Source organism: Gekko japonicus, unplaced genomic scaffold (assembly GCF_001447785.1).
Source record: "Gekko japonicus isolate JY-2015 unplaced genomic scaffold, Gekko_japonicus_V1.1 scaffold3512, whole genome shotgun sequence".
NCBI classification, from domain to species: domain Eukaryota; kingdom Metazoa; phylum Chordata; class Lepidosauria; order Squamata; family Gekkonidae; genus Gekko; species Gekko japonicus.
In genome coordinates, this window is record NW_015174945.1 from 109,630 (window position 1) to 121,011 (window position 11,382).

An 11,382-nucleotide genomic window follows, 5' to 3' on the forward strand; every position below is an offset into this window, starting at 1 on the left:
AGGAAACATGCCTCAATGAATAGGAAAACAATTAGACCAAATAGTTAACCAAAAATTGACAACTTTCTTCTTTTTCTTCTTCATCTTCTTCTTGAGCATATTCTGAACATATTCAGGAAATACATGATATTGTATACACGGACTGACATCATCATACCATCATCATGGGAATAATATTCAAAAGGCATAATTGGTTACAAAAACTTAAACAACATTTACATAAAAATCTCCTTATTGGTCAAATGTAAGAAAGGTGTGTCTATGCAATGGCGTCACATATTTACTTGACATGACCTAAGGCATATCGGCTAAAGCTTGTTCTCACCTAAACAAAAGTATTCATTACTGATACGAGACTAAAAATCTTATCTGACCCAGACATTGAAAGGGTTGCCCTAAGAACTACAGAATCATGAACTTTGTACATATTATGTTGCCAACAATATCAGACCTACAAGAGGAAAGCCTTCTATATAACAGGCCTTTCTAACATCCTAATAAAATATTACTTAAAGAATAAATCTATAAAAACCAGAGAAATATAAATATGAACAATCAAGAAGAAGAAACTTACATATAAAAATCTTTATATTCCCATTCATGCTACAAAAGCCTCCAGTGGCTTTGCTGGCATCCAGTTTGTGCCTCCTGTAGGCATGGCTCTTTTCTTCACACCTCCCCCCCCACCAGCTCTTTTACAACTAAATCCATTTTACAATATCATCAGTTGTAGTGCACCAAATCTGCACACATTCCATCTTGGGGCTGGAGTTACAACTGCTCTCCAAACAGAGGAGATCAGTTTCCGGGGAGAAAACATCAGGTTTGGAGGGTGAACATCATTGCTAAGCTCCTTCCCTTCCTCTCTCCAAATCCTGCCCTCCCGAGTCTTCATCTCCACATCACCAGGAATTTCCCAGCAACCCTAATCCCATCGTGTGAGCTCCCACTTGCCCTTTGAAGGGATATCCCCCAGGTGTGCAATTTTGTTTGTGTTTTTTTCAGTAGTCTTTCTGCATAAGAAAAAGGCGAGCTGTCTGCCAGGGGCTGATAAGAACTTTTAAACAGGCAGAACACAACAGCCAGACGGGTAGAAATTGATATTTTAAAGGTTAAGAGATGATGAGGATACCTGATGTTTGCATATGAGAAATCTAAATGTGTTATAGCAATATACTCCAAACAGTCAATATGGGCTAGAGCTTCTATAAGCGACATATCCAGAGGTCAATTCGGGGGGGATCGCGGGGGATCGCAGTTCCCCCGGGTGAGGTGTGGGGGGCGGGGCACATGACGAAGCCCCGCCCCCTGCTTCCGGCCACCCCGCTTCCGGCCCTCATTCAGCCAGGAGGAGGCAGGAGAAGAGGGAGGGTAAGTTGCTTCCTCCCCGCCTCTCCCCACCCCTGCCTGCCTGGGGCCAGGGAGGGCCTTCGCGGGGATTCCTCGCACTCCCGCCGGCCTTGCAGGTCCACTGCCGGGCCCCTGATGTCAGGGGGTGTGGCATATGCTAATGAGTTATGCTAATGAGTTCCCCTAGCTCTTTTTCTACAAAACGACCCCTGGACATATCTAATTGTCACCTTCAAGATCAACAACTGAAAGTGTATGTTTAATGCCATATTTGTAAGCATTTTGTATGATCACCACACCTTGGATTTACTTTTCTGTCTTCCCTTCTTGTAGTTTGTATTAGTACCCTCCCTCTTTTCTGTAGTTTATAGAAAATGCAATTAAAAAACCCCTTCGGGGGGCTTAAAAAAAAAAAGGCGAGCTGTCTGTCCCCTACTGATTAGCCACCTGGGTTCTTCTTTCTTGACAGGGTGCTCAGTGGAGACGGCTCTAGAGGCTGCTTCTCTCCATCCCGCTCAGCTGCTGGGAATCGAGGACAGGAAGGGCACCTTGGACTATGACTCCGATGCAGGTATTTGTGCAATGGGGAGTGGGACAGCAGCACCCCCCCCCCAACAAGAAGTGTATAATGGTGGCCATGCTGGTACAGGTGGGTGCCTCCCACTTCCTGTGTGAGTGACTTCACTTCCTGCTTCTGCTCCAGATTTCTTGCTGCTGGATGACCGTCTCCACATCAGAGCTACCTACATTGCCGGCCAGCAGGTCTGGAGGCACGACGCCTTCGTTCTCTGAAGAGACCAGAGCAGGGAGGAGAACAAGCAGCAGAAGATGGACCCTGTCCAATGGGGGGCACCTCCCAGACAAAGGCTGTTCCTCTCTGTCTCGCTCCTCACTGCGGGGAGCTGTCTAGGAATGAACTGAGCCACCCAGGGCAGTCCTGACATCTGGCCTGGGACAACTTTGCTAAGAACTCTTATGATTGATTCGCCCTGGCCTTAGCAGGCTTGGGGTAGCCGCCTGCTCTGCTATGCACGGGACAGCGATTGAAACGGACACGCTCCCATTCACCGTGGGAGGGCAGAGACCTGGGCCAGCCTTGCAGACAGAGCAACGGAACGAGCAAGCCTGCCACCACAGGGAGACGGGCCATTTTCCACCCTCAGTGCCTGCCTCTCCCTGTTACCATTGTTCAATGTTAAAACGGCGCATTGCCAACCATTAAAGCCAGTCTAGGGCATGCTGTGTGGGGGTCTAATTCTAGGGAGACGGGACTTTAGCAGGTGCTTTTTCCCCTGGCCTTAAAGCCGCTTCTCTCCTTCTCCACCTCACACTTCCCCACCCTTTGTCACCAAGCCCTGATGCCTCGCCAAGGGATCACCGACTCACCTCCTTCTGCAGCGCCCCTCCATGAAAGCAAGCTGTGAATCAGGTTCTGGTTCTTTTTAAAGGAAAAATCTGTAATTTGAATACATTTTTACACAAATATGCTATCACTGTTTATTTTGCATAACATAATCTAAATGCATAATTGCAGTTTTTCTGGGGAGAAAAAACAAGTAGAACTACTGCAATTATGCAATTAATACTTATAATAATGTTTCAATGATTATTTTGCATAACATAATCTATCCCTGCTGATCTGGGAGGAAAAAAACAAGTAGAACTACTGCAATTATGCAATTAATACTTATAATAATGTTTCAATGAATACAAAATTACAAATCACATACTAATAATAACATTCTATTTTTCAGATGAATAAGTGAGATGGACGAAATTCCCCGGAGTTGACGTTCCGTTTCGTGGCGACTTCTTCACACATCAAACCTCATACGGACGTGCCTTCATACGGTCACAAGACTTTCCAAATGGATATTTCTTAACTCCTAATCGTTTCTGATGTTCATTCACGTTATATTGTCAAACCATAGTGTCAATTGCGGGCCGATCAGTTTGACGTGTGAAGAAGTCGCCACGAAACGGAACATCAACTCCGGGGAATTTCGTCCATCTCACTTATTCATCTGAAAAATATAATGTTATTATTAGTATGTGATTTGTAATTTTGTATTCATTGAAACGTTATTATAAGTATTAATTGCATAATTGCAGTAGTTCTACTTGTTTTTGTCACTTTATACTGCAACACACACACCCCTGTTCCCTGCTGATCTGGGAGCTGGGCAATGTGCCGATGGACTCGGTTCCTCTGACCATCGGCAGTTCTGCTCAGTTGCAATACCACTCTTCAGAGACTTTTACTTACACCTCTCCTGTGTTAAGGACTAGGAGCCTGAATGAAAGCTATAGGTGACACACTCTGAATGCTGAATTTTAAAACAGACTCTACATTCCACACATTAAGGAGGTGAGATGATAAATGCATGGATTCCTTTGGCCCTTAGCTCCGTTGGTATATCTTGCATACTTTTTGTTTTTAACTTTCTCCTGCCCTGGGCTGTTGGAAATTCCTGTTAAGAATCCACATCTGGGCCTCTCTTTTATTATGTTGTTGAAGGCTTTTATTGTCTATGTAGAGACACTTCCCACTTCGGTGGGAAGGTAACAGCATTCCGTGCGCCTTGGTGTTTAGTCATGCCGGCCACATGACCACGGAAACGTCTTCGGACAGCGCTGGCTCTTCGGCTTTGAAACGGAGATGAGCACCGCAACCCTAGAGTTGGATTCGACTGGCCTTCGAGCAAGGGAACCTTTACCTTTTAGAGACTGGAGTGTTGGGCTTAGGAGCTGGAAGGCGCAGGTTCAAATCCCTGCTATATCGTGGTGCTTGCTGAACTTTGGCCACTCATCGTCTTTCGCCCTCCAGGCCAGTTTGGCTGGGGATCCTGGATGTTTTTTGTCATCTGGGCATGGAGCAGGGATTACTGGGGATGTGGGGGGGGGGTTATTTGTGAATTTCCTGCATTGTGCAGGGGGCTGGACTAAATGACCCTGGAGGTCCCTTCCAACTCTATGATTCTACCTCACAGGGCTGGTGGGAGGATAATAGGGAGGCAAGTACGATGGACGTCACCCTGAGCTCCTTGAAAGAATGGCAGAATAAAAATCTACCAGATGAAGTTTATATTGGCAGTTGTTGGTCTTCGGGACGTAGCGGGTGTTAAGACAAACCATCTTAAGAGGTTTCTAGGACTCTCTGGTTTTTTAATTGGTTCTCATGAGGGTGTAAGGCTGTTATTACTCTGGTCTTAAGTCTAATAGCAGGGTGACCTGCAGTTTTTATCTGCAGAAGAGCTGATTTTGGTTGGGTGAAGAACTGGATTCCCCCCCACACAGTGACTGTTCATATGCACTCTTGGCCGCTAGGGGGCACTTATGTTTAATGCACTCCCCCAATATATTTATTTGTTTGTAGATCTAAAGATCAGCTTGTTGGTGCCTCTTCCAAAGCTTTAAAAACTATCAGGGCCAGTGGACCTTTGAAGCAGCATGCTTCTTTACAAGGAGGATTTGTTTCTCAAATAAAAGTAGAGTTATGATAGGAATGCCTAATGTAAGTATTTTGTTGTGTGGTGCAGTAATATCTTCTTAAAAGTTACCTTGGGGTCTTTCAGCAAAAAAAAAAAAAGCTTTCATATGATTTGGGTTGGGTTTGGGCGACAGGAGAAGATCTTGGTGGGTAACCTCAGCTGGGGACCGGCACTGGCTTTTGGAAACCCTGCCCAAGGAGCCAAGCAAGGTGCCATTTTATGCAGCTGCCTGTTTTACTGAGGGCAGAGAAGAAGCGTGACCTGCCAGTAAGGCAACTGTGAGTCTGCTGTAGCTAAAATAATGAAAGTGGTACATTAAAGACCAAGACATGTCAGGCATGAGCATTTGGGTTGGGAGACAGAGGCCATGAATGCTGTATATATGCATTGCTGGATATCTCACTACTGTGTTCGTAGTCGCATTGTCTTGTGCACACGCTTGGTTGTTTAGTTATTAATAATTGTTGTAATACAATACCTAGCAATGTGTGTGAAAAGTACGCAGACGGAGAGTGATTTCAGCAAAGCGTACTTTATTCTATCAGGAACAAGACGACTTTACCTGGCTCGCAGGCCAGCTTATATCCCCCGAGAAACTGCCACCCAAAACACACCCCTACTTCCCTATAGGTTATTTACAGTGGCCGAGAGTCCCATAGGCTCTCGGCCGGGAACCTAGCCCCCTGATTGGAGTGGGCTAGGATCCGCATAGTCCATTGTCTCTTGGAGCGAAGCTCGACGTTTGTCTCTGGACTTGTCTGGACTGGATACATTACAGTGTGGATTCAGCATTTGTCAGAGGTAGAAAGTATTACAGTTGGGTGATGCTAAGAAAAGAAAAGCACTAATTTTCTTTCAAAGGACTATGGGAAAGCATTAAAGTGTGTTGATGGGTCACAATCTGATCTTTAACAACTCTCTCTAAATGGCAGACCTTATGAAAAATGCGAGATGTATTGCACAAATACATTAAACTAGGAAATGGCTGGGCACTGATTCAGTAGTCTCCTTTCTGACTGGCAATAGCTCTCTTAGGCTTCAAGAAACAGTCCTTTACTCACTACCTGAACCATTTTGCAGGACCTTCAATCTGCTGCCACCTGCATGCAAAATAGATGCTCTGCCCACTGAGCTGTGCCCCCCCCCCCAACTAAGTACTCATACAGAACTTAAAAGCAAAATCACAACAGTTCAGGACTGGCATCTGATATTCTACCCTTACATGTATTGTTAACCCTTGCATGTATTCTCAACTTGTTGAGTTCAAAAGGAACTCAGGCATCCTAAAAGTCGTTCTAAAAGTCATTCTATCTTTCCTTTCAGCAGCTCCCTTGTTAGAATTATACTCAAAGGTATATGTGTATTATTTTTCTGGATATAAATTTATGTGCCAACTTATTACCACTTCATGCCTCTGATGAAGCTCTCTAGAGCTTAAAAGGTAAAGGTTCCCTTGCTCGAAAGCCAGTTGAATCCGACTCTAGGGTTGCGTTGCTCATCTCCGTTTCCAAGCCGAAGAGCCAGCGCTGTCCGAAGACGTCTCCATGGTCATCATGACTAAACACCAAGGCGCACGGAACACTGTTCCCTTCCCACCAAAGTGGTCCCTATTTATCTACTTGCAATTTCTTGCTTTTGAACTGCTAGGTTGGCAGGAGCTGGAACTAGAGGTGGGTGCCCACTCCATCATGCAGCACCCGGGTCTCGAACTGCTGAACTACTGACCTTCCACAGCTTGCAGTTCAGCGTCTTAACTACTTGAGCCACCGCAGCTCCACTAACTTAATCCACTAACAAATTTGCTGATCTTAAATTTTACAAGCCTTTCACAGGTAGAAAAAGAGGTACAAATGTAGGGTTTGTTAGAGAGGAAAAAGGGGATCAGGAATGACAAGGGCCTTTGAAAAGCTGATACGCTTCATGGAGGGCTCCCAGGTGAGTGGATTGAGAACGCAAAGGATTTGCTTCGGCTTTCACTAGTATGCCCGGAACTATTTCACGGCGGAACTGAAGTCTCAAGAATTAGGGGGAATACATTTGTGACCGGGCACGGTCCGTCTCCTCCTCCGGCCCCGCTGCCTTTTTCCAGGACGGACTCCCAGTCCAATTTATGGGGTAAGCATGTGGGTAAGAGTGTAATAAAGCTACAGACCTGTTGTTTCCATTTGCTTGCCAGTAAGTCTCATTGAATATAGTAGGATTTGCTTCTGAGGAGCACGCACAGAAACGGCCTGCACGGGAGCGTCGTTGTCTCATAATCTGGGGTTTAAAACGGGACTCTGGCTGGGTGAGTGAGTGTAAAAACCGCGGGAGAAGACAGCCCCCCGAGGGGGGGGGCTGTCTTTGGGGGCCCTGCTTGGCAGTTTGGCACTGTCTGGGATGCAGGATTAGAGATGTAAAATTTCTGGAAGTTTTGAATCCCCGGCGGGGGGCGGGGCTTTTCACTGAAGGATTTTTTTTGGGAAAGCAGTGGATGAAACTTTTGAGGAAAATCCCTTTTTAAAACTCGGGGAAAAGCAGCCCCCCATATGCATAATCTGCAACTTAATTAACATATAAAACTCTGCTTCTAGACATTCCTATACAATTGAAAAGTATAAATGCCTTCGTTTTCTGCAAACAAAATTGTCCACGTACACAATAAAAGAAAGAGGGGAGCGCTGCAAACTGCTGCACTTTATGCTACTTTAATAAAACAAGACTAGTGGCACCTCTAAAAGATTGACAACATTTATTCCAGCATAAAGTTTTGTGAGTCAGTCTTGCATTTGATAAAGTGATATCGGACTCACAGCTGATTATGCTGGAATAAAATTAGTTTAAGATGCTGCTGGACTTCTGTTTTATTTTGCTGCGGCAGGCGAACATGACTACCTTGGAATATGTATTTCACTTTTTTGTTATTTGAGAGGCAGGAAAAAAATTACAGTTGCAAATAGAAAACCTGAGTATTGTAGTGAAGCAATAAAGTGTGTTATTTGTCCAGAAACACTGCTTGGCATTGGCTTTGAAAGAGAGTCTGCATGGTGTAGGGGGGTAAGCATGTTGGACTAGAATCTGGAAGACCCGAGTTCAGTTCCCCAGTCTGCCATGGGAGCTTGCTGAATGACCCTGGGCCAGTCACATACTCTCAGCCTAATCTACTTCACGGAGTTGTTGTGAAGATACAGTACAGAAGGGAAGAATGTTGTAATCCACTTAATGTCCAGGCTGGTAATTGTCTTTGGGATATAGTGGCTACTCTGATGGTTGAAGAACAGAGATGTTGGTCTGTGGGGAGGACAGGTGTTGTAGATATCAGAATTGGGGAGGTATTGCTTCTGGAGTAGAGAAGATACCTTCCTTACTGGGAGATCTGGAGAAGGGGATATTGCTTTCTAAGGATCAGAAATTAGAGATCTGGTGCAGGAAGAACTACTTGGGGCCTGATTACAGAATGAATCGGGTAATTGTGTAGCAATGAGCTAATTATAACATATGGAAATGTATAAAATCAGAATTGTACACTGTTCTCTGTATCCTGTTCACTTTTAGATGCTGCTGTGCCACCTTGTGCCACCTTGGTCTTCTAGGTGAATGGTGATGTAAGCTTTTGGGAGTTGTACATAAGTTTGTATCACCAGTTTTCCTAATGGAAGAGGTAAGAGTCTCATGTACTGTTTTGAAGTTCCTAACATTGTTTTAGCCAAAGTATGTGAAGGGCTTTGTTGTTGTTTGTTGTTGTTCAGTCGCACAGTTGAGTCCGACTCTTCGCGACCCCATGGACCAGATCACGCCAGGTCTTCCGGTCTTCCGCCGTCCTCTGAAGTCTGCTCAACTTCATGTTCGTTGCATCTATGACACTGTGAAGGGCTAGTGTAAAAAATTTCTCCTGGATATGCCGATGGTTTTGTTTGCATGGAGTTATATGTTGGGAACCATTAAAAATGAGACACACACATACACACACACTCATGCAGGCCAAAGTGGCACAGCCTATTCTGTTGCTGCAGGATTCTACCACCTCATTGTGCTGCAGTGGGGAAAACACACTCTTATATTGCAAGTGTTGCTTCTGTATGCAGAAAACACAATTTTTGTGCATCTGCAATAAAGAGGTTTGTGCTGGTCCAGTGTCAAAGTTTGTTCTCATCCTCTGTGGTTTCTCTAGTTTCTGTTCCTATTAGTATGTCCTTATTCTGGGCCTATACATGCAACTGCTGCTCTGCCTCCCCATTGAAGAGCTGCCTTATGACATCTGTGTGCTCTGTCCCCCGATCCAGGCTCCCCGAGGGACATTCCAAGATGAACTGGAGTGGTGCATCTCGCAGCTGGAGACTGGCCTCCTCAATCTCCATCCAACTCCAGAGCAAGGTGTGTATCAGTGTTGGCTTCCTCTGCCTTGATCCTCAATTCACACCCGAGTACCTGCCCTGCATCCCCATTGTTCTCTTCTTCCTCTTCTGTTTTAATGAGCAGAGAACGTAGAAAATATGGGAAGGTGTTACTAAACGGAGCCATTGTGGCATAATGGTTAGAGTGCCAATTGCCAAACTAGGATCTGGGAGACCGAGGTTCAAATGCCCTATCTGCCATGGAATCTCTGGGTGACCTTGGACCGGTCCCACACTCTCAGCCTTACCTTCCTTATGGGGCTGTTGTGAGGAGAAAGTGGAGGAGAGGAGAACAATGTAAGCAGCTTTGGGTTCCTGTTGGGGAGAAGGCCTTTACCTTTATGCAGGGATCATTTCGTAGAAAAAGAGGCTCAGGAGCTCATTAGCATAACATTTGCATATGCCACACACCCCTGACGTCACCGGACGTGTGTCAGAAGGCAACACCCACCGCTCAGGCTCCACTGGACTGTTTTGGATTGCTAGCTATGGGGAGGGGACGTGCAGATCTGTCCTCACAGAGGAGGGAGAGCTTGTACCTGAAGGCTGGCTGGGGGGGGGGCCTCTGTAACTTACCTGGCTGCTTCTTGCTCTGTCTGAGGGCTGCTGGGAGCATGTGCCCGCCTCCTGGGTTCCTTACCGCCGGAGCTCCGCTCCTGTGCGCTCCCGCAGGAAATGACCCCTGCCTTTATGCATCAGATTTAAACAGAAGAAATGTAAAAGAGAAAATGTACCCAGCCATTAAGACAACTAAGAATCTGTTTTCATTGTTTCTCTTGGCCTGGCTTTGTTCTGGGTGTTTCACACCATGGATACATAAGCACCACATTTGCACTGATTCTGTGCCTCCTAATCTATTTGTACAAGTGCACTTATTCTGGAACTTAAATCTGTCAAGTTCTACATTCCCAAATGGCTATTGAGGGCAAAATCCTTCGATTCCCAAGGGAATGCTATCAAAATATTTGCTGTGTTTTAAGATACAGTTGATCAAAAGTGGGATTTATATGAACCTACTACATAGGGCTCTTTTGAGGAAGAGCGAGAGAGGGAATCTAAAACCCATTGCAGGTGCTGTCAGAATGTATTTTAGAAGAGCAAGCATCAGAGCGGAGTGGTTCATGAGATAATCATGTGATTCTTTTGGATCCCCCCCCCTTCCCCCGATTCTGGGGAGCAGTGGAAGACTCCCAGCGCATCCTCAGGGTGCTGCGCTCACGCAAGGCTCCTTCTGTGAAAAAGCGGCAGATGATGCACCAGGTCTTCGGCGACTACCGGCTCAAGATGGCCGAGGAGAGGAAGAGAACAGCCGAAGCAGGTGAGGTGGCGAGCCTAGTCCTCAGGCATCATTCAGTGATGTTGCTTTCTCTGAGTTTTACTTATTTGATTACTTATTAACTTCATGCAGACACCTCCCGTCTCCCCAGTGGGGACCCAGAGTGGCTTATGTCATTCTCCTCACCACGACCTTACGAGGGAGGTTAGGCTGAGGGCATGCGACAGGCCCCAGATCACTTGCTGAGTGCCATGGCAGAGTGGGGATGCAAACCTGGGTCTCCCAGATCCTGGTCCAACTGGCTACTACACCACGTTTGCTGTCGTCCTCCACGCTCATCCAAGTGAGATGAGTATTCACATGTGCAGGCTACTGTCTCTTTCCCATGTGGCATCTCTAACCCACAGCTTGAAGAGCAAGCCGTGCTGTGCTGGGCCTCTGTGATCCTTCTCCAGTGTCACCTCGTAACTTGAATAGAGATGTAAAATTTCCGGAAATTTTGAAGCTCGGAAGAAAACCTAGTTTTTTTCGGGGGGAAACGGAAATTTTCAGGAAAATTGAAAAAAATGCTACATTAGCATTTCTTTTGTCTCTTCTAGGTTGAAAGTCATTCTGTTACTTTAGGAACATAAAATACGACTACGGACATTTTTACTTGGCGTGAAATTATCACAACTAGCATATTAAAAATATAGTGTATCCAAACAATTATTACGAACAGAATACCCACCCACGTGCAAAAACAAAACTGAAGCCTTTTTATTTTCTTCTGACAATCGCACCTCCTAAAGGAAGAAATGCATCTTGTTCTTGCATTGGAGAGTTCAGTTTGTAACCTAGGACTTGCTTGTCCTCAGTGCACAGAGATCCATCTGATACCATATATATATAT

The 11,382-nt window shown here is 45.5% G+C and overlaps 2 protein-coding genes across 4 annotated transcripts in view; both read left to right on the forward strand.

Annotated features, from left to right (window-relative positions):
- AMDHD2 (amidohydrolase domain containing 2) overlaps positions 1–2,752 on the forward strand; it is a 25,575-nt gene extending 22,823 nt beyond the window's left edge. Inside the window, 2 exon segments of the mRNA XM_015425118.1 lie at positions 1,722–1,921; positions 2,054–2,752. Coding sequence (XP_015280604.1) covers positions 1,722–1,921; positions 2,054–2,142 — 289 coding nt within the window. The 3' untranslated portion in view covers positions 2,143–2,752.
- Positions 2,753–6,904: 4,152 nt separating this feature from the next.
- Positions 6,905–11,382, forward strand: part of LOC107122086 — a 15,643-nt gene continuing 11,165 nt past the window's right edge. For all 3 annotated transcript variants that reach the window (XM_015425115.1, XM_015425117.1, XM_015425116.1), the window contains exons 1-4: positions 6,905–6,956; positions 8,376–8,481; positions 9,104–9,194; positions 10,395–10,532. In XM_015425115.1, coding sequence (XP_015280601.1) covers positions 8,473–8,481; positions 9,104–9,194; positions 10,395–10,532 — 238 coding nt within the window. In that variant the 5' untranslated portion in view covers positions 6,905–6,956; positions 8,376–8,472. The remainder of the gene's footprint in view (positions 6,957–8,375; positions 8,482–9,103; positions 9,195–10,394; positions 10,533–11,382) is intronic.